This window comes from Apis laboriosa, unplaced genomic scaffold, assembly GCF_014066325.1.
Source record: "Apis laboriosa isolate Shangri-la unplaced genomic scaffold, ASM1406632v1 scaffold280_cov157, whole genome shotgun sequence".
In the NCBI taxonomy this organism is placed as follows: Eukaryota; Metazoa; Arthropoda; class Insecta; order Hymenoptera; family Apidae; genus Apis; species Apis laboriosa.
In genome coordinates this window covers 313316-335343 of record NW_025222640.1, presented here as the reverse complement: position 1 = coordinate 335343, position 22028 = coordinate 313316, and the positions used below count along the sequence as shown (strand labels likewise).

The 22028-nt window shown below is 31.5% G+C and overlaps 5 protein-coding genes across 6 annotated transcripts; 3 read left to right on the top strand and 2 right to left on the bottom strand.

Annotated features, from left to right (window-relative positions):
• Positions 1 to 356: 356 nt before the first annotated feature.
• On the bottom strand, positions 357 to 1791 carry LOC122714110 (probable malate dehydrogenase, mitochondrial). The gene is made up of 3 exons (XM_043935147.1): positions 1349 to 1791; positions 817 to 1200; positions 357 to 731 (listed from the first exon to the last, which is right to left on the bottom strand). Exons 1-3 carry the CDS (start codon positions 1760 to 1762, stop codon positions 357 to 359), a joined length of 1173 nt encoding a protein of 390 aa, XP_043791082.1. The 5' UTR covers positions 1763 to 1791.
• LOC122714112 (N-alpha-acetyltransferase 35, NatC auxiliary subunit) lies at positions 1021 to 8707 on the top strand. 2 transcript variants are annotated; one of them, XM_043935150.1, is made up of 11 exons: positions 1021 to 1144; positions 5006 to 5096; positions 5276 to 5337; positions 5626 to 6161; positions 6247 to 6439; positions 6500 to 6681; positions 6750 to 7082; positions 7156 to 7548; positions 7624 to 7797; positions 7872 to 7982; positions 8055 to 8707. In XM_043935150.1, coding segments are annotated over exons 1-11 (2217 nt in total). In that variant the 5' UTR covers positions 1021 to 1143; the 3' UTR covers positions 8196 to 8707. The 2 variants fall into 2 exon arrangements, with proteins under 2 accessions (XP_043791085.1, XP_043791084.1); XM_043935149.1 differs by having other exon boundaries at positions 7866 to 7982; positions 8055 to 8706.
• Positions 2262 to 4263, bottom strand: LOC122714114 (condensin complex subunit 2-like). Its single transcript, XM_043935151.1, has one exon. The coding sequence runs from the start codon at positions 4251 to 4253 to the stop codon at positions 2262 to 2264; it is 1992 nt and encodes a 663-aa protein (XP_043791086.1). The 5' UTR covers positions 4254 to 4263.
• Positions 8708 to 9323: 616 nt separating the features above from the next.
• On the top strand, positions 9324 to 11594 carry LOC122714111 (IQ and ubiquitin-like domain-containing protein). Its single transcript, XM_043935148.1, has 6 exons — positions 9324 to 9547; positions 9747 to 9974; positions 10051 to 10595; positions 10719 to 10919; positions 11012 to 11390; positions 11454 to 11594. The coding sequence occupies exons 1-6, from the start codon at positions 9324 to 9326 to the stop codon at positions 11557 to 11559; spliced, it is 1683 nt and encodes a 560-aa protein (XP_043791083.1). The 3' UTR covers positions 11560 to 11594.
• Positions 11595 to 16383: 4789 nt separating this feature from the next.
• On the top strand, positions 16384 to 18342 carry LOC122714104 (IQ and ubiquitin-like domain-containing protein). Its single transcript, XM_043935134.1, has 2 exons — positions 16384 to 16547; positions 17116 to 18342. The coding sequence occupies exons 1-2, from the start codon at positions 16384 to 16386 to the stop codon at positions 18329 to 18331; spliced, it is 1380 nt and encodes a 459-aa protein (XP_043791069.1). The 3' UTR covers positions 18332 to 18342.
• Positions 18343 to 22028: the final 3686 nt, after the last annotated feature.

Here is a 22028-nt window from a genome sequence, read left to right as displayed (position 1 = left end):
GCACGAATAAGAAAGAAATATAGATAAATAAAATAAATGTTAATGATAATTTTATTTAGAATTTAATTATAAACATAATTTCTATATCACTTATTATCTTTAAAATAGTTTAAAAACCTAAAATAGTTTAAAAAACAATATATAAATAAAATTATTATATTATCGAATATATATATTTATATTATTTTTGAATATAAAATATTATAATTAATATTTTTATTATATAATATTATAATTAACTTTTTATTATTTATTTATTAAATCATTCATATTAAAGAAGTTAATTTATACCTAATAATAAAATTTTTATTAAATAATGTATTTTATGTACAAAATGATTCTTTGAAAAAATTAGTTTATACAGTTTTCAATGTGATATGTCTATTATAATGAACTGCTTTTGTTGCCATTCCAATACATTTATTAATACAAGGAATTGCCTGTTCGACCAGCATTATTTCCGTAGATGACATTTTCGGCAATCCAAAATTTTTTTGTATACCGCCTGGTCCGAATTGCAATTCACTCGTAAAATATCGGCATACTGGCAAAACATTTGATCGCACATAAGCAGAAGAAATAATATTTTTAAAACCACTAAGTCCTCCAGCAAGAGCTAGAATTAATTTGGCAGCTGCTGCTCCATCAGATAATGTTGGACTTTTCAATTCAATATTTGCCATTTCTTTATCAGCACTACGTAATGATTGTAACAACATATCTTGTTGTGCCTACATGAATTTTTAATATTAATAATGTTAAAAAATAGAGTAAAATTTTTTTTTAATACAATTGTAGATGACTATACTTTCATACATTGGTAAACCGATTGATTGGAGTAGCACATGATAAAAGAGGAACAATAGTATTTAAATCTGCACCACCAACCAATGGAACCGATAAAAAGGCAGGATTTAAATCCAAGAGATTCGCGGTTAATGCTTCCATTCGCATACGATCAAGCGCTGTAGAACCAATAATTCTATCCGGATCCCACCATCCAGCAAGTTTGTAAATTTCTGATACTGTAGGAAGCGTAGCCGTAACTGGTCGAACGAAAACAGCTACCAAAGATTCTGAATTAAATTGTGCCATTTGTTCAGCCATTTCACACACATATGGAGAGACAGCCTCAAATTGAGAAGTGAGATTTAAATTTATATTGGGATTTATCTCATCCATTAATGCAATAATGTTTATCTGGAAATAATATCGAATTCCATGAATTTTAATCTTAATGGTAATAATATCATATCAACAATACATTGTTCATTATTCATTTATAATTGTTTAAATGATTATGATTTTCGAAACATTATGTTATAAAAGTAGAATGATAAAGATATACTTCTTTAAGAGCTTGTTTCAAATGTTTTCTCTTAAAGCATTTTATACGAGTTGATGTATCAATGTGATTAATATCTAAAATTGCATTAGAAAATGAATTTTTTGTGTCTACCACATGTATCTGTTTTATGAGACGAAATTGTTTCAAAAGAAGAGCCGCATACATCAATGATTCGCTGCCTCCTATCATACAAACTTTTATATCACCTTTGTGATCTGGTAGAAAGGAATCATAATCTTTGAATTGAGTTTTAATGTTAACATTCATTTCTTCTTTCGATTTTTGCTCATTTCCTTTATCTTTTACACATTTCGCTTTTTCATCGTCAATCGGCATGTTTGAAATATTTCGATAAAAACGATGTAAAATACATTTCTTGAGAGATTTCAAAAGATATTGTTGTATTCCAATCATATTTAAATATTTGATTTATATGAATCATTGACGATAATTTTTTATTATTTTCAAAATGGTAAAACGCGGAAAAGAAGAAAATTCGAAGAATAGGTTACTGACTTGAAAATATTAATTGATTAAAATATATAAAAAAACAATCGAGCAATCTTATATAAATCAAATGCTTTATAAATTTATATGCTAAAAATATAATTTTATTCTGTTTTATTTTTCATTATTGATTCTTCAAATAAATTGATTTAAATTTTTCAATAATTTTTGTATTTATTACTTATTTAAAATTTCAATTTTCATAAAAATTGTAGTTACAAATATAAATATTTTGATGCATATTACATATCATATCTTATAATATTAACGAAAAATAATAAAAAGAAACTATATAAGAAAAAATAGAAATTAATAAAATTTTTTTAATACATTGTTTATATACTTATCTTCAACATAATAATAAAATTTTTGAATATATAAAAGAAACTTATTTACATGTGTAAAATTAATTTGTTTCTATAAGAAGGTCAGACATATCTGGGAGAGATTGTATTTTTAATGTCTTTTCATTTGCTAAATGTAACAAAGATACAAAAGAAATAGGAAAACTTAAAGCTTCTATATTAGTTTTTGTTAATATATTAGGTAATGCTTTATAAATTTCACTAAAAGATTTATTTCCTTTAATTTTATCTTCTTCTTGATTTTTTCTATTTTCTTTATTATTATTTACAGTTAGACTTTTCCAAATAGATTTTTTTAATTGTCTCATATCTATTCTTTTGGCATATATACTATATGCAATAGATATTTTATTTGTTAATTTAGGAGCAGCTACTAAATTATCTCCAGCAAAAGCCATTTGTGTTTCAATTTCATCATTTTCAATTTCATGATTATATTCATTTTTATTATTGTCTTCATTTATCTCATAATCATTTTTAAAGACATAAGGACAATAATTTGACATATCATTTTCATTATCATAATTATAATTCTCTATGTCAGATATATGAGTTACATTTAAATCATCCTTATTTCTAATATTTATATGTATTAATTTATGTAGATATAATTTAACTGCATTTGCAATATTATAATGCATATCTCGTGGCAATGTCAATCTTCCTTCTGACCAATCTAATTTGTTACTATCAAATTTTATAGCTTTACTTATTGCAAATTTTGATATTATTGCTTTTTTAATATTATCATCATAGCATATCTCTATTTCTTTTCTTTTTTTAACTGGCTCTTGTGCACAGGCTGCTATAATTTTTCCTTCTTTAGAATATTTTGTGAAATTACTCATTCTCCAATGAGAAGGACCAGCCCAATGTAAATTAGAACTTTTCTGAAGAAAAGAGTACTCGGATGTTTTATTTGTACCAATATTAGATAAAACTTTACATAAGTCTACAATTTTTTCCACTGGTTTTTGTATCTCAATACATATGTTTGTATTTTCCATCCCATCTTGAATATCTAAATAATTTATATTATCATCAATTATTTCATTATCAGATTGTACAGTAGCATTTAAATTAAATTGAAAATGATTTTCATTAATTTCATTTGTATTTTCATTTTCATTTTCTTTTTCTTCTTCTTCTTTATCATTATAAAAATCATTCTGAAATTTAAAATTAGTCAGAGGTGGACATATTTCTGACTTAGAAAAATCTTCTATCTTTGAAATAGTTATTTTTGTGTTTTCACTACTTGTTTTATGTTCTACAATATCCATAATAACATCATTGTATAAATGTAAATAATATTTTGAATTTGCATGATTTGACAATATTACTTGATATAATCCATCTGTAGTTTGTAAATCTTTATCTTCCATCATCCACAATGAAGGTTTCATAATTTCTACAATTCCTTTTAAACTATCTGCTGTACTAAAAATCTGTCTGTTTTTTTTTTTTGTTCTTTTTTTCTGTTTTTGAAAATTATTTATTTGATTTTCTTGCTCATTACTTAAATATTCATTTATATTATCAATTGGATTATCTTGTTTATCTGATGCACCTAGCATCTTCATGATTTCTGTATGAATACCATCTACACGAAACCCATAGATTTTTGTGCTTACATCTAAAGATGTACTGGCTGTTTGTAGATTAGACATATTGTCATCTTCTTTTTTTATCATATAAGACATAAAGTTAATCATTTCAAGGCTAAATGCATTTTTTATATTAATTTTATTTTCAGTGCTAAGTTTTATACATTCACTTATATGATTTTTTACTTGAACTGATGACATTTGAGCTAAAAAACCAAGTCCCAAAGATTTTCGTTTATTACTTGTGTTTATATTTTCTGTTGATGTTATAGAAGCATTTATTTCAAGACGTCTAGCCAATTTCTCAGCCTCATCATTATTTTCTGGCAAATTAAGGGATAATTCATTATTTACTTGAAAAGATTTTCTTCGCAAAGATGATGAAGAATTTAAAGATAATACTTCCATTGGCTCATCTTTTTCCATTTTGCAAATTTATTAAAATAGAGATCATATATATATATTCAAAATATTTTTATATATTACTTAAAAGAAATATTATTTATATATTTTTTCGAAATATTAATAACAAACGTATTAATGTTATAAATAAATAAATTATGAGTAATATTGAAAATATAAAATATAAAAATTATTTATCATTTAACGAAGTGAAGTTGTTTATAATTTTTTCTAAATCAACTCTCATTAATCGTAACAAAGTATAAAGTTGTTGCAATTCAAGTTGCATTTGTCGGAGTACTTTCAATTCGTCTAAAAGTTCCTGAAAATGATATATTAATACTCATATAAATTTTGAAATTGTAAACAAATATTTTCATAATAATACAGTGAAATTTTATTTTTACGTACCTTATCTGCCATTTGAAATACAAATTTTTAAAGTAAATACAAGAGAAATGTTTAAAAACATTACATATTCAATTCTCTGGATTTTCTTTTGAACAACCGAAAATATATATATATTCAAATAAGTTTGAATATAAATGTGTTCTTAAAACTATTTTATTTATACGATAATAATCAAGTTTTATTTTTATTTTATATATACATTTTTGTAAATATATTTTATTTAATAAGTAAAAGAATATATATATATGATTTTACGCTTCAATAATAAAAAAAGCTATATAAATACATAATTCTTATAAGAATTAAAGAAGCTAATCGAAGTTATCTTTTGATAGGAGAATAACATATTTTTATATTGTTGGCAGTGCTGTTAAATGTGACAGGTCAATCTGTAAGAATGGCGACTATGGTGGAAGAACAGAATTCGGTTGATATGGGCGAAGATAAAGAATCACAGTAAGTTAAAATATATTAATTGTAATGAAAAAATTATCTATACTTGATCTAAGATTATATGAAAATATTGAAAAATAAATATTATGATTATAATTAGGCTAAAGAAAAATAACCTAGCGCATAACATTATTTGTGGTTCTTGCGATATTTTTTAATTTTTATATCTATTTACATTGCAGATTCGACCAAGTTACGTACAATTGGGTGGATATTACCCAAGAATTTTTCGATGCCATTACAGGTGGTTATTTAAAAATTTATTTTCTTTACAAATTACAAATACTTGCTTTACAATTTTTATTTCATTTCCTTTCTTTATATATTTTTTTATTTTATCATTTTCATATTTACCAAAACGATTTAACTTTAATTTATACATTTATTCTGTATAAATAATATATATAATTCTATTTAATATTGTTGGCATTTAAATATCATTGCTCATTAAGATTTTTATTTATACTTACTAATGATATAAATTAACAAATAATATTTTATATAATACAAAATATTTTTTTTATTATTATAGAGTTGGAATTGGGTGAACTATTACGTGATGAGTTATTTGGATTATTTGAGGCCATGTCTGCAATTGAAATGATGGATCCAAAAATGGATGTTGGCATGCTATGCAATAGAGGCAACAGCAAACCTTGTACTTTTACACAAGCCGTTGATTCTGGTGCACTAAAATTGGACAATTTAACACCATCAGAAGTTATAGGAATAATAGATTCAACTTATGCGTGTATAGTGTCTTGGCTTGAAGGCCATAGTTTGGCTCAAACAGTTTTCACTAACCTATACCTTCATCAACCCAGTCAAATAGTGGATAAACCTTTGAAAACTTTTTGTTATGCTGTATATAAAATAATTGAAATAATTAAAGATTGCATTAATAAAGCATTAGTTTTTGAAGAAGAAGATTTCCAGAGTGTTACTTATGGTTATAGATTACAACAAGATATTACAGAACAAAAAATCATATCTATGCTCAGAGAAGTAGAAGATGAATTACCTAGGAAAAGTAGAATAAAACCAATTCATGTAATATCTGAGAAAGAAGTAAGTGTATATTTCAAAACATATTTAATTCTTTGGAATGGTTAAAAATATAAATAATTGTTTAAAAAAATATTATTTCTTTCAGTATAGTGATAGATTAGCACTATATGCCAGAATTAGATTTACTAAATTATTTTATCAGATTTTATCATTAATGGGGAAAAAAGAACAGTTGCAACAAAATCTAAATGATTGTCATACATTATTATCAAGATGTTCTTATATGATTCAAATTATGATTAAAACAGTAAACAGTGGAGAAAAAGCTGATGAAATATGTAAGTTCCAAAGTTCATAGTTTATCTATATATAAATCATGTGTTATATAAAAATTGTAGCAAATTATCCAAATATTATGGGATTTGATCCTATGGTAAATCAAAGATTATTACCACCTACATTTCCAAGATATACAAAAATAAAACCAAGATTAGAAGCATTAAAATATTTGGATGAATTATTGAATAGGTTTCGAACAGTTACTATGATCACTAATCAGAATGGTTTTCATGCAGCTTTGGTAAGAAAAGATTTATAGTTCATTAGAAATTTTTGGCATAAATTCCAAGTACACTGATTTTTTTTTAGGACTTTTTTTTAGAATTTTCACGACAAAGTCCCTGTATATTATCCAGATCAATGCTGCAAATAGTTTATTTGCCTACAACAAATCGGGTATTTGGTGTGCAAAATTTTGCTGATGTTTTGAAAGATGCAGCACGAAGTTTTATAGCACCTCCAGTACTAATGCCAAAGAGCACACTACTTCAAAATCATCAAGCAAAAGAATATGTTGATAGTTTTATGTCTCATTGTGTAGGCCTCTTTGGCAGTTTATTGCAACTTACTGGTCATAATAGAGCAAGACAAAGAGACAAATTAGCACATTTATTGGATGATTTTGCAATATTGCAAGATGAAGTAAGATTAAGAATGAATTTATGTTATATAATATTTAAGATTTTTTATTATTGTAATTTTGAAATTTTAATAGGCTGAAAGAGTTGATGGATTTCTGCACACTTTGTCATGGAAAAGTGATACACCTAGGTCACATTTAGCTTGTTTTGGAACATGGATTTTGTATCATACATTACGGGTTATGGTCATGTATTTGTTAAGTGGTTTTGAATTGGAATTATATTCAGTACATGAATATCATTATATATTTTGGTATCTATATGAATTTCTTTATGGATGGCTTGTATCTGCTATTACGAGGGCCAATACATTCTTAATGGAACAGGATGTACATAATGATGCGCACAAAGGCAGAGGTGGTAAAAAAAGTGCAAAAAATAAAAAGAAAAAATCGACATCAAGACCATATAACTTAGAGATATTAATGTATCAAGCTATGCAAAATATATGTGGAGGATATTATAAAGTAAATACATGTTTGTTTTTAAAATGTTATTACTGTATTTATAATTTAATTCTATCTATAAAATTTACATTGTAGGCTTTAGTTGGTTTTCGAATGGATGGTAAAATACCTCTTCCCGAGTCCCCATTTGATTCAGAACGAGTTCGATATGAACATAGGTTATTACCTTTTTCTTCCTTATTGACGCCACCTCCAGTACATTATCAAGAATTCTTAGATATGACTAATGCACAAATGCATAAAAGAAACGTGAGTATAATGATCCTTTTTATATTTTTTTAATTTAGAATTTCTTTTCTTAACTTCTATTTTCCTAGGAAAAGGTTACTAGTGAAATGCTGTACTTAGCCGGCTGTCGTCATTTTCATCAAGCCAGAAATATGTTGGAACGAGCGTTGTCTCTTTATCCACCAAATGCTAGTACTGTAAATGAGGTAAATAGTTTCCAATTTTTTTATATTTTTATTTAATTTATTTTATTTATTATTTGTTGCTTTGATTTGCAGATTAATGATCTACTAAAAGTGGCAAAGACAAATTTTGTGGTTCTAAAGTTACTTGCAGATGGACATAAAAAGGATTCTAAAGAACCTCCAGTATTTGATTTTTCGTGTCATCAACATTTTCCATTGATAAAACTGATCTAAATCATTTATAATAGCCATCATTTCATGCTATAAATTACATACTATTTATTTTAGCTTTAATCGTGCAAAAATATTTTTGTGTTGTTGACTTTGGATGCCTTTTTTTTTTTGTCTAATACAATCTTTAAAGCCTTCCCGTTTCCCCCTTTTTTTGTTTTATTAACGATACATCCTTCATTGTACAAAATGTATTATTTATCGTGCATATTTTGTGGATAAATTTCTATGAAAAAATGAAAATGATATTTGTATATAGTTTATTATAAATCGTATGTTTTAAGTGAATTCATGTGAAGATTAAGAATGAATGCGTCGATTGTTTGAAGATAAGGTTCGTGAAATTTACAGATCGTTATGAAATGTAAATAACAAAAGTATAGAATATATAATTTCGAAATGTTGTATAGTAACACATCAATGAAATTGTTAACAGTTCTTTTTACTGATATCTGCAACATTTTGAATATGAATATATGAATATATGAATATATATATATATATATATATATATATATATATATACATACAATATATACATATATACATATATATATATATACATATAATATATATATATATATATATATATATATATATACATATATATATACATCAGCTATACACATTCTGATAACAATCTTTTTTATAATAATATTCGATTAATCAAATGATTTAAGTTGTTTGCGTCTATGAATATTATATTCCCTATATTTTAGGAAAACATGATTTATATGTTATTAAATTCTGTATTGTACAGAAACAAATATTGTAACACTAAATCCAATGTAAACATTAAATTTCAATGTAAAATTAACAACTGAAAGATTAAAATACTTGTAAATCACAAAATTCATGTGAAAGAGTGATGTATGTCTAATAAAAACGATAATCTAATGACCGTATTTAAATAACTTTATCCAATAATTATATATTATATTATATTATATATATATATATATATATTAACATGTAAACATGTAAGTATTGATTTAGAAAAATGAATAACATTTTTTTTGAACAAAAGCTATGTTCAACATTGAATTCATTATTTTCTAATATCAAATTCGTTTTAATTAAACGAATACTTTTCATTTATAACATTTTGGGCAATATTCAAAGAATTTCAAAATGGTATGTTACGATTCTGTAGAAATAGAGGATCGTAGAATAAAAAAACCTTATTTGGGAGGATGGAAACATAAAATTAGCCAAGTAGAATATTTAAATGCCGAGTCGCAAACAGGTCCATTAATAAGAAACTCAAAAGAAAAATGCAGCAAAAAAGTGCAATATATTTCTTGGACGGAAGTATCCACGCAAACACCATATCATCAATCGACCCAGATGGCACGGTGCATATTTTTATATTATATTCTTAATATAGATAAAACAAAGTTAGAAAAATTGATATTGAAATAATATACTTTGGTTTTAATTATTAAATTTTATTAAAATATTAAAATTATTATACATATACGTTTACTTTTCTTTTATTTTTAATCGTAAATTTCTTTTTATTCTTTATTAATTCGTATCTTTCTCTTCATTCAGACCAGATTGTTTTATATCGAGTGAATCAGATACATATATAACATCAAAACCGTACGAAACATACGAAGAAATGATGAAACGATTGGACTACGATGGAAAAGCACGAATTATTCAAAAAAATTATAAAATATATAAATTGTGGAAATACATTAAACAATACGCGAGACAATATCGAGAGCTTGCCAAACAATGTAAATTTTACGAAGCAGAAAATATATTATTATACAGGTATGTAATGTCTAAAATCTATAAGTGCACAATCCGCACTTGAATCAAAATGCATAATATCCCTTTCCCATCTCAGGAAAAGGCATCAGGGTGAAATTCTTCGACGAATCGATCCCAAAACACGACTGGATTTCGATTTGTTGTACGATTTGGTCGAAAAATGGAAACGCGATCATATCGAATGCACGAAACAACTTTTCTTCAGACCCGGAAGATGTGCAGAAAATTATATGATATTGGAAAAAATGGTGGAGATGTTGAACGTGATCGATCAGAAGAGACAAGCGGTGAGAAAACGTTACAGAAACAAGAAACGCGTGAAATTCATTACGGTGAATTGCAAGCCTATTATGTGGAATGGCTATAAGAATAAGCTGTTGGAAATGGATACAATGAGAAACCAGAAGGCGAGAGAATTGAAGATAATTTACGATTCGTTGACAAATTACAATGTTACTTACGCTGAACGTATGGAGATACTTACCATGCTAAAGAAATCGTTGGAAATGCACAATTGCGTGTCTGCGTTCGATTTGATACGACTCTTGGACGAAGAGTTGATTTACTTGGCAAAGGGAATGAAAAACATGCCGTTGGACTACTTCCGGGAGAAAATAATTTGTAAGAAAAAAAAAAAAAAAAAAAAAAAAGAAAAAAATATTCTTGTCTGCAAAGTTCAAATTTGAAATAAGAAAATCATTAATAAAATTTTCTTTCTTCCTTCCTTTCTCTTTGACGATATAGATAGTTATTTGAGTTTTTTACGCTCGTCACATTCGTGTTGTTGCACAAAGAACGACGAAGACTTTTGCAAGAGCGTAGACGATGAGAAACTTCGTGAACCAATTGAACCCAAGACGAGATTATGTTTCGGTTGTTTAAAATTATTTCCCAAACACAAATTCACTGTTCATGGAAGAATGAACAAGATATATACTTGCGTTGGTACTATTTTGATTTCATTTCATAATACGTAATGGATACAATATTTTATTAAAGGATGTTTTATATATATATATATTTTTCAATATTTAAAGGATGTACTTGGCTGCGTGAACGGAATATTAAACACATAAACTACGATCATTACGTATTTCTCTTAAATACTGTGCGTTCAGAGGAAAGAAAAAGAGAATCAACCTCTGCTATCGCATTCATTATGCAAAAGCACGACATGTATCATCTGGTGAATAATATTTGGCACGGACATTCGGCCATTAGCGAAAATTCAGATCTGTTCTTATTACGAATTGTTCGATATAATATGAACGAGGAATGGTCACCGTGGAATTGTATTCTTTTGACGCAGGAAGAGGCTGCTGTTCACTCCAGGATCGAAAATCTAGCTGACATATACTCGAAATCACTTATCGAACGAGTCTTGTTGGCTCATCAGTTAGCGAAAAACCAATTCAAGTACGTGCACATAGTTTCGAAGATCGAGAAGTGGAAATAATATATCGATTGAACTCGTTGCAGGTACTTGAGACAGTTCGAGAAGGATTTCCGAGAAAAGTTTCATAAGATCGGCAGAGAGGTGATATATAAGCCGGCGATCAAAGTGCACGATTACCTCTACTCATGATGTATTTCCTTGTGTCTAATTGCCCGTGTATTTTCACTCGTGAATTTCCTATACGATTTTTCATTGTACACATTTTATCCCGATATAATCGGATTAAAACATCAATTTTCTCGAATGCATTTAGTTGTGGAACAAGTTCACGTAAACGACAAAACTTTTTTTTTCCGTTAACAAGATGGATGATCTTCGTTTGGATTTCGTTTGTTGCGTTTGGCACAAGGGAGAGAGGGAAAACGATTAGCGGAAAAGTTCGAGGAGGTTCTTTTCTTTTTTTTTTTTTCTAACAAAGGATATAATAAAATCGAAAAATAATGGAGTAGAAAGTGCTTTTGACCGATCGACCAAACAGGTTGCCATTGGCAACGATGGATTTAAGGTGGTTCTGACTTTTCAGGCGGTGTAGAAGTCTCCTATATGGATTGCGTCGCATTAAAAGTTCCGTTAGTCTTCTCTGTCCGGGGGTTTGGTGATTTGTTTTTTTTTCCCCCGTGATACGATGTTATTTCAATAAATCTAATAGCGGATTGTTTCAAGACACGACATCGATATCGTTTACCTTTTGATCGTTCTGTATCGTGATCCTCTTCCGTTGTTTGTCAATTTGAATGGAACGAATTTACGATAAATTTCACAACGACAAATCGCGATGAAACAAGCGATAAATAATGATGGTGGGATCAACAAGAATCTGATAAACAGCAGTTTCATAAAAACAATACTTATGATGATGGTATGGATCACGAAAAACAGAAGTGATTTCGAAACTGAGGGTGAGTTGGAATATAAATTAAATTTATGATTATCGCGATATCAATCGAGTGGAGAAACAACGATTGCATTTTCCATATGTTGCATTAATTTACATTTGACATCCTTCGCATCTTTGTGGATTCGCTTTGATGAATTTTGCACGTAACGGGTTAATAGTTAATTCCTTCGGATCTATCTACGTGCCCAACGAAGCTAATTTTAAAAATAAATTAATGATTTATCATGTACGGGTTTTAATGAGAAGAATCATTTGTTATTCTCGTGCTCGAGATAATTGCAATGTATTGTAATCAACGCACGTTACGAATCGATTTCTCTATTATTAACGAAACTCGACTCTTAATTATCATTTCTACTAATTATTTGTCTCGATTCCAATGTTATGTATCCTTTTACTTAGATATCGAGATATTTTGTAATATTTTCTCGAATTATCTTTTCCTTTTTTCTTTCAAATCTACAAAATATTTTTTACCTAGCTTCTTTTTTATGTTGTTTTATCGTGGATATCGAAGTTTTTCGAATATAAATTTTAAATGAAATTTCATTCGCGGTTTTGAAATATTGAAAGAATATTATTCTAGAATATTTATATTTGATTTCGAAAAGAAGAAAGAAACGTTAATCCCGATAGAGGAATGAAAAATCATTCCGCCTGGTACTCCAGTGTGTGTGTGAGTATACTCGCAGGTAGAAGTTACATTGGCGATTCTCTTTTTGCATTTTTTTCCCACTCTATTTATTTCAATATTTTTACATTCGTGTCGTATCTTAGCAATACTTATTTTCGTTTTCATTTTAAATTATTCAGAACATCTTTCGCGCGTTCTGAGTAAATTTTTAAAAATAGTTAGTAATATTTCACGAGAGTTCCCTCTCGAGAAACGTCTTGAAATCAAAATCATCTTGAAATATCTTGAGTCTTTTATAAAAAGAGATAAATAATTTTTTAATTATTTCCTCATTAAGTATAATTTCTCGAAGATAGAGTACGAGATGCAAATTTAAAAATATTAGAAAAACAAACGTGCAATATTATAAAAAAAAAGATAAGCAGAATACAATAAATAAATTCAGAATATGAATTTTCGATAATATAGACGAACGAATAAATAATATTTTCCTTTTATCATTTCGTTAAATTAATGAAAAAAGAATGACATCATTTAATTCGCAAGAAAATAACATACGAAAACCTATTCAAAGAAGATATTTCGATTAGTCGCGAATCGGGCATTTTTGATTTTTCGTTGTCTTCTCGCCAGAATCATGAATGTTTCACGTGCATATGTAACTGCTAGTGATCCAATTAAACAGAAATTAAATTTCAATGTTCAGTCGGCCACAAACATTTAATAAGCAAAATGTAAATACTTAGCTCGCGGGAAAGAGGGGCCAGTTTACATGTGCAAAATGAATTCTCTGTTTATTCTACGTTTCGCGAATTCTAATTAAATTACAAGCACGTCCAATCGAAAATCTGTATCATATTGGACGCATTAACGTTAAAACAAATTTCAAATAAAATCTTATCTTTTCCAGAGACATACTTCAAAACCTGTCTTCCTCAGGATATACTTTTCGCAATTTATTCTATCGCTATCGTATTTTCGGATTTCAATCATTTCGCAAGCAAAATAGAAGAAAGAAAAAACAATTGACGTTGAAAAAAGAAGAAGAAGAAGAAAACAATTGATACGATCCAAAATTGATTTTTGATCATATCCATTTTTTAATTAAAAGAAAATATTAAATACGAAATAATCGGTTGAAAAGAAAATGTATAAATAAACAACGGGAATATTTGCGTGTATTTCTTACGTAAATAATTACGCGCGATGCATCGACTGTGCAATGCATGCGCCCAAGTTTTAACGGCTCTCCGCGTTCTCGCTGGTGCACTTCCGCCCATACCGCGGAATTATCGAGTGGATTTCCACCAGCCATAAAACCTTGAAGAGTGTATTCACCGCAGATGCTAAACTCTGGCTGAATGATGAGGAATTAAACACTGAGGAATTAAACATTGGGACTGAAGTAACAGGTCTTTATAAATCCTGTTAAGGAGAAGATTATAAATTTCATTTTCTAATAATATTTATAACATTTCGATCTATATTCGTACTAAAACATAGTTTTTTTTAAATAAAGATCATCGTATAAGGATTGATTTTTATCGATCAATATGATTTTTGATAGCCAATCAACTTATTTGTGAATTTATATTGGCAATGCACTTATTCATGAATTTGTGATCTATGATCTATGGTCGTTTATGTTATAAGATTTATGCTGTACTAAGCGATCACCGATAATACAGCGTTTATAGCCGAATTTATGACGATACCACGATGATTGACGTTATAATATTTATTCAGTTTGCTCAGTTACTAATATAGAAGTTTACAACGCTTATGATTCTTTGATCGGCCATTACGAAAATTAACCGCAAGAAAACATGTAAGTACATGCTGGATCACGTTGTTCGAAACTTGATAATAGCATGAAAGCTGCTCGCCTCGTGAAATATTATATTTTCATCCCCTAATGGAGAATGGGACGTTTTCTTTTTTGAGAGAAATTAAATATATATAAAACTACTTTAGAACATCTTTTTGAACTTGAAAATTTAAAAATCGATCTTACATTTCTTTGTTACATTTTTGCGTATTGAAAATTTTCTGCATCTGAAAATAAAATAAAATAAAAATAAGGATAAAGTAGTAGATGTAATAATTGATGTTTGAAGAGGTACGTACCTGTTTTTAATAGAGCGATACTGTTTATGAGGCAGTTTATGAGGTTGTCAGCTTCACCAGAAGATTTGTGCTTCGTGATTTCTAACGTTACACATTTTAGAACATCGGGATTAATCATCTTTTTGAACTTGAAAATTTGAAAATCGACGTTATATTTCTTTGTTACATTTTTGCGTATTGAAAATTTTCTGCATCTGAAAATAAAATAAAATAAAAATAAGGATAAAATAGTAGATAATAATTGATGTTTGAAGAGGTACGTACCTGTTTTTAAAAGAGTAAGAGATATTGTTTGTGAGGCAGTTTATGAGGTTGCCAGCTTCACCAGAACATTTGTGAACACCGTGATTTCTAATGTTACACTGCTGTATTTACATTACGTTATAGGCTTGCTAATGGCACGTGGTTATGTTTACAATGCGGCACGTGGCTCCTAATGTCACTGTGCGTTGTATTGTACGCTCTGTCACGTGATCTCTGAATTTGCAATGTACCTTGTAACAGTACCGAATCCTACTTACCCTTAATTTATGGATTTCACATATAATTCTCCGATTATACGTTCATTTGGAATACTGAAACGAGAAAATGTAAAATGAATTTTAATCGTAAAAAGAGGAAAAAAAGAAAAGATTTTCTTCCGTTTCTTTCAGATTCGTTTTCATAATGTTTTTATCCATCATGAATTAAGAGAAAAAAAACCAATCTTCTTCGCTCAACGCATCGCATTGATTGATTTCAAAATCAAAAAACAAGAAAAAGCTTCGAGAGGAAGAATGATTGGACCAAAGATAAAAAGAAAAAGAAAGGATAAAACAAGATGATTCAACCAGAATAAATCTAACGTAGCATAGGTAAATATACGTAGATTTCATAAAAATAATTTTACTATTATTCAAATTATTCTAAATCCTCGTGCTTAATTTTCATGTCGCGTTTTCTCTTCCGTTATCCGACAACGCTCGTTTGGAATTGTAAAACGGCTGATGCGGTCCTCTGGGCGAATCTTTTTAAACCGTGGCATAGTAATTTCCTTTACTGCCCGCATTACCATTATCCCCGGTTAACTTTCAGCCGCCGGTTATCCTTTCACGATTTTTCTTTCTTTTTTTTTTTTTTCACCTAGCCGCCCCGATCGACCGACGTGTTACCAAGCCACCGATGGCCTGAACCGAACTTCCAAATGGAGAGCCCAACACCGGTCACGAGAACGAAACCACCAGCCCTGGTTGGGTGGAGGAGCAAAGTAACCGGGATCGTTTATCGCAACGCGTGTACGCAGACCGGTCTCACGATGGATAAATTTACAAACACGGGGCGGGACGTGGGTGTACAGGCGTATTTCTTCCCCGATATCCACGACAAAATCGTAGCCAGCCCTTCCAAGAAGACAAACCTCAACGATGTCCCAAACGAGAAGACGCTGGAGAGCGTCGTAAAGATACAGAGGTTTTACAGGTGAGCATCTCAAGATAAAGTAATAAAATTCTTTAGAGGAAGGGCGAGGTTTTCTCGTATCTTCATTGAAATGCGTCCATCCACGATGGTTGATTAAAATCAGTCGGTTTTAATCGTGACCCAACTTCCACGGAGAAGGGTGGTAGCGTTTAAAACATGGCGCTAGTAGCGGCGTGGAAAATTTGTCCGTGTTGCTTCAAGTAGGTCAAAGGGAAGTGCTTTAAAACTTTCCCTTCCGAGCTACAATAATTTAACATAATATAGATCAATTAAAACCTCTCCCAACCCCCTCGAATTATTACTTCGATCAACTTAAATAATTTTACAATCCCTCCCTTTCCCCAAACTTACATAAGTAAGTACTTAAGCGCTGAACTTCCACTCGAGCGAAATATTTCCAACACAATCCTCTCTCTGCTGAACCTCTTCCTGATCCTCTCCACCGGATCCAACCCGACCCGATTTTCTCGCTTCGATGAAAAATCACTCGAAGGAAGGCAATCCCTACGAAACGAAACAGAATCACGCTGCAACACCTGTTCAAACGTTCGCTCGACGATGCCCGCAGAGCTTACCGCGCTCGGCAAACCGCGATGATCTCGTCGGGCGGCCGCGTTTCACCCCTCGCTGAGGAACCCCTCGAGTTGGAGCCGAGGCACCACTATCGCAGCCAAGATTTCGTGATACTAAACCGCGTGTCGCCGAGAACGAGGGCTGACTTCGAGCTGCTGTACAATCTGCTCGATCGTTGGCGCATCGACGAGACGAGGAGGGCGAGCGAGCATCTGTACAAGTCGGCCAGGATCGCCTACGGTGGTCTGATCCTGTCCAAGGAGGTGGAGTTGCTGCGGGCCATAGACTCGATGAAAACTAAGGTGAAGTCGGAGAGGAGGGAGAAATCTTACAGAAAGTTTCTCGACGAGATGTGCGCGCCCGTCGTTTGGAAAAATGGTCGAGGGGAACTGATTTCCGTGGACACTATCCTCGCGCAGAAGGCGAGACGCTTTCGGGACACGTTCGAACGCTTGTCGAGGAGGAACTCGAACGTCGACGAACGATTAAACGCGGTGACCGAGTTGAGGAAGGATGTGGAGACTCACACGTGCAAGGAATCGGACGAGTTGATGCGTTTGTTGGACCAGGAGATATATTTTCTCACTCGCGGAGTGAAGGGGAGCAAGTTGAATTGGTTGAGGAGCGGCCTTGACATGGCTTTTTTGAGGTTGGCCAGGGAGTGTCTGAGGAAGGAGCAGGAGGATTCAAGGGATTCGATGCGAGGTTGGTTCCAATCTGGTTGCAGAAGCACGTGCACAAGTTGCGGCAGACTGGTGACCGTGGAAAAATTTCCGCGCGAGAGACAACGTCGTTCCTTCTCGTGCGAGTACTGTTCGAGGGCACGAACCGGCCCACAACTCGTGTACCAACCTTATCGGAGATTGCTTCGAGATATCAGACGGCACGAAATTAAAATGCGCTGTTACGGGAGCCTTGCCTTCGCTATCGATGCGAAGATCGTTTACCATTTAGTGAACGAGATCTGGCACGGGAGATCGGCGATTTCCGGGAACGATTGTTTGGAAGAGTTGAAATTGGTTAGATTTAGGAAGGGCGAGGAGTGGACACCGTGGAATTCTCTTTTGCTAACTGCCAGGGAAGCCTCGTTGCATCGAACCGTCGACGATCTCGAGAAGTTTTACGGGGCGATGATACTGCAAAAGTTTCACACGAAGAATCTTCAGGCTAAACTTCGATTCGAGTCCGTGACTGAATTCAAGAGTCTTTGAGGGGGAAAACGGTGTTATTAAAGTTATTCCTCTTATCGTTGTCCCTCGGCAAGTTAATTAATTGACGGATCGTCTTTTTAAAATAATAACAGAGATCCGGAACGAAGAGGAAAATACGAGCCTTTGGCGAAGAACAGTTAATTTAATTGCACGCGTGTTAGATATATAAGAATGTGTAATTTGTAAGATGTAAAGATATATCTCGAATAAAATCTGATATTCTAATAATTGTCTAAATTCATTAAATACCTGTCATTGTGGATTTTAATTTATAATTAGTTAGATTAATGAAATTGTTTAGACATAGTTACCTTTAACATTTAATTATTTATTCATCGTATCTAGAGATTAATATATTCCTTAATATTAATATTAATATTAGGACAACAAGTATCGTATACACTTCAGAAATGTTCGATAAACAATTGTTGTAATTTTCACGCGAAGAAGAGAATTTGTTTCTAGTTTTATTCCCAATTACAAACTCGCGGAAATCCAGGCTTTGTTAGGTATGAAATGCTAGGTATTAAACGTTAGAAGTTGGTACCTCGTTTTCCATTTACCTGACTTCTGCCAGTTGGCTTTGCACGCGTTGATTGTGCGAGTTAATCGCGCCACAGTTTATAAACTAAGTTTCCATCGAGCAAGAAAAGAGCCGGTGACAGTTAACCCTTTATAATCCCTCGTATCTTCCTATACTGTGCGTTACGCGAGACTTGGCGCGAAATTGGGCCTGAATATTGACACCATGATACCGAATATCGAAGCAGAATTGTATTTATAATGGTATCGTATCGTATGAGATCTGGAAGAACAAATCGAAACGATGAATTGATTTTCTCGCAATGAAAATAAAATAATTAAATTCGTAAAAAGGAAAATGAGAATAATTTTTATCGTATCGATGCGTACAAAAATTGAATCAAATTTTCAGCAATTTTAGAGCTGAAACTGTCGAACATTCTCTCCGGCTGTTAAACCTAGATCTTTCTTTATGAAGGTAAAAAAGAAAGGGAAATAATAATAAAATGAAACGGCCCCCTTGTGTTTTATTGTAGATTACGTAAAATGTCTACATAAAGATGCTAATTTTTATTTCGTCATGAACAATGTGTCGCAATGCGAAAGTATTTCATGACTTAAAATTGCAATTCTATTTATAAAAATTTCTCATTCAACATTTCAATTTGCAACGTATAACTATAAATGCAAGATTTTAATCGTAATAATATAATAACTTCAGGATAAGTTTGTTAAAATTGTTTATCTTTTATTTCCTTCTGGAATGTAAATTTTTACAAACGTTCAATTTCTCATTAATGGAATTATATTCGTGCAATTTTTATTTACAGAATAATGGAAAATTAATCGAATCGAAAATAGGATACGAGGAAAATTTTTATTAGATCATAATCCTCTTTTCAATATTGGACGAGAAACGATGTCGCGCGCGATTTACTTGACAAATATATTCACCGAGGACGCTTTGAGTCTGAAGATCTAATGAAATCAACCACTGCTTATCATTGGTCAAATACTCGCCGAAGCCGATGTCATAAATTTCAAATACGCGGTCCAGTCAAAGCGTTTCACATCAAAGCGGTCAAATCGACTATAATATCATCTCTCGTATCGTCTCAAACGTTCAACATCTCTTAAACGCTCCAATATCTATCTACCTATTGAACTCCTTTTTAAAATATTTCTCCACAATTTTTTTTTCACCATTCGAAACTTAATTTAAATCGAATTTTTATTTACAGAATAAATTAACCTAATTATCTGATTATCAAATGTTCCGTCGAATTTGATAACAGTTAATAATAGAAACGGTTATAATAGCTATGTTCGTAAATTATATCGCGTTTACTATAGACAGGCAGTTAAGTAATTCAGGATCGCATGTGGTCAGACGTCTAGTTTAATAATAAGACGATTATACGCTCAACGCAATGTACATGCGTTAGATATATGATAACTATATATTATACTATGTATAGCATCTATGTATTATATTGAATGTTCATTCGTAAAATTAAAGAAACTATAATAAAAATGATCCTTGTTTAAATTCAATATCATCAAAGTACAACTTTATAACTCGATTATAATACTCCTAAAATATAATTAAAATAACAATTACTGTAATATTTTATATAGAAATTATACGCTATAATGTATATTGCAAATCGTAAAAATGAAAATTTAAATCTATCAAATAAACATTTTTCTCCTAGAACGAACTCTTTAGTCCCAAATCGAAATTACGAATTATATCTTAAGAAGGGAACGAATAGAAAATAAGAATGATGCGTTATTCCGGATGCGAATTCCCATTAAACGAGCTTTTCAACATTGTTGGGGACCAACACATTATTATTCGAGAACTCTCGAATACATCGGAAATGAGATATTCCGAGAGCGATCTGGTAACAATGTTTCAAACTATCAAATTACTTCCTGCCATTTTGCAATAATGTTGGCCCAAGTTTAACACATGGAAATTGCGAGCGGCAGTTTTTCCTTTCCAAGATAAACGTTGCCCCTCGAACGAATTAAATCGTACCACGTGGATTCTAACGTGGATGCATCGCAGTCAACAACCCAGTTTCCGTGGATGCATAAATAAGCAGGAAGAAGGGAGCCGGCCATTCGGGAAAGAATTCGTCGGAGTCGCCCACAACTTCCCTCCCACGGCGAACTTTTCGATTATATTCGAAATTATGGCGTTCTTCCAGGAGTTGGGGAGAGGGGTTGAAAGGAATCCCCGCGATTTTGTCCCCTGGAAACTCGTTCCAATCGTATTCGAGGGAATATTATCGTCGATTCGTTTAATAAAATATTAATCCTCCATCGATTCTGATCCCTCGATGGATTTATCGCGATAAACGTGGCATTTTAAATGCCCGGAATCGCATTACCGATACTTCGACGAACTAATTACGCCGAGGCGAGGAGGAGAGAACCGGGCCTGGCAAGAAGTCGTTTCGCAATTACCGAACGTAAACTCCAATCTGCTCGCGATTTAATCAGCCTGCCACAACCTGGCGCGATTTTGATTGCTATATCTCCCGATCTGATCGAATCGTTAACTTTTATCGTTACTTTCATTATTATTTCTCGTTTCTCATCGAACCAAGAGAGAGAGATAACGTAACGAAATAGGAACCGTCCAACTTATAACAACGATCCGATGTTATACGTTATAGGGATTAATGATGAGATATGACGTCGATGGATTCAAGTTTTCAATTAATTAACCCATCGAATGGGCGATGATTAATCATTTTATACGGCCAACGAAAGGAAACTAATAAACCGAAAATGGGGTTGCGGTAACGATTAATTTTAATCTTTTTTTTTTTTTTTTTTTCTATTCCTCCCATTTTCCCTCCCCTCCTCCCTATTTGTTCCGGTTCGAACCGGAAGCGAGAGGACCAGAGCCGTGACTAATAACGCGACAAATCGATATATATCCCAACGCACAGATTCGATTATACGCTCCCTTCTCTCCATTGGGAGGGGAAGGGGGAGGCGGATGGAACACGGTAAATTTCAACTTTCTATACCGATACCGATGTGTACAACGTCGAAACTTTACCATCGATTAATCATTTCTTTCGATTGAACAACCGACGAAAGTTAATAAACCGAAAAATCGGCGCTCCTCCAATCATCAATTTAAATTTGTCACGGG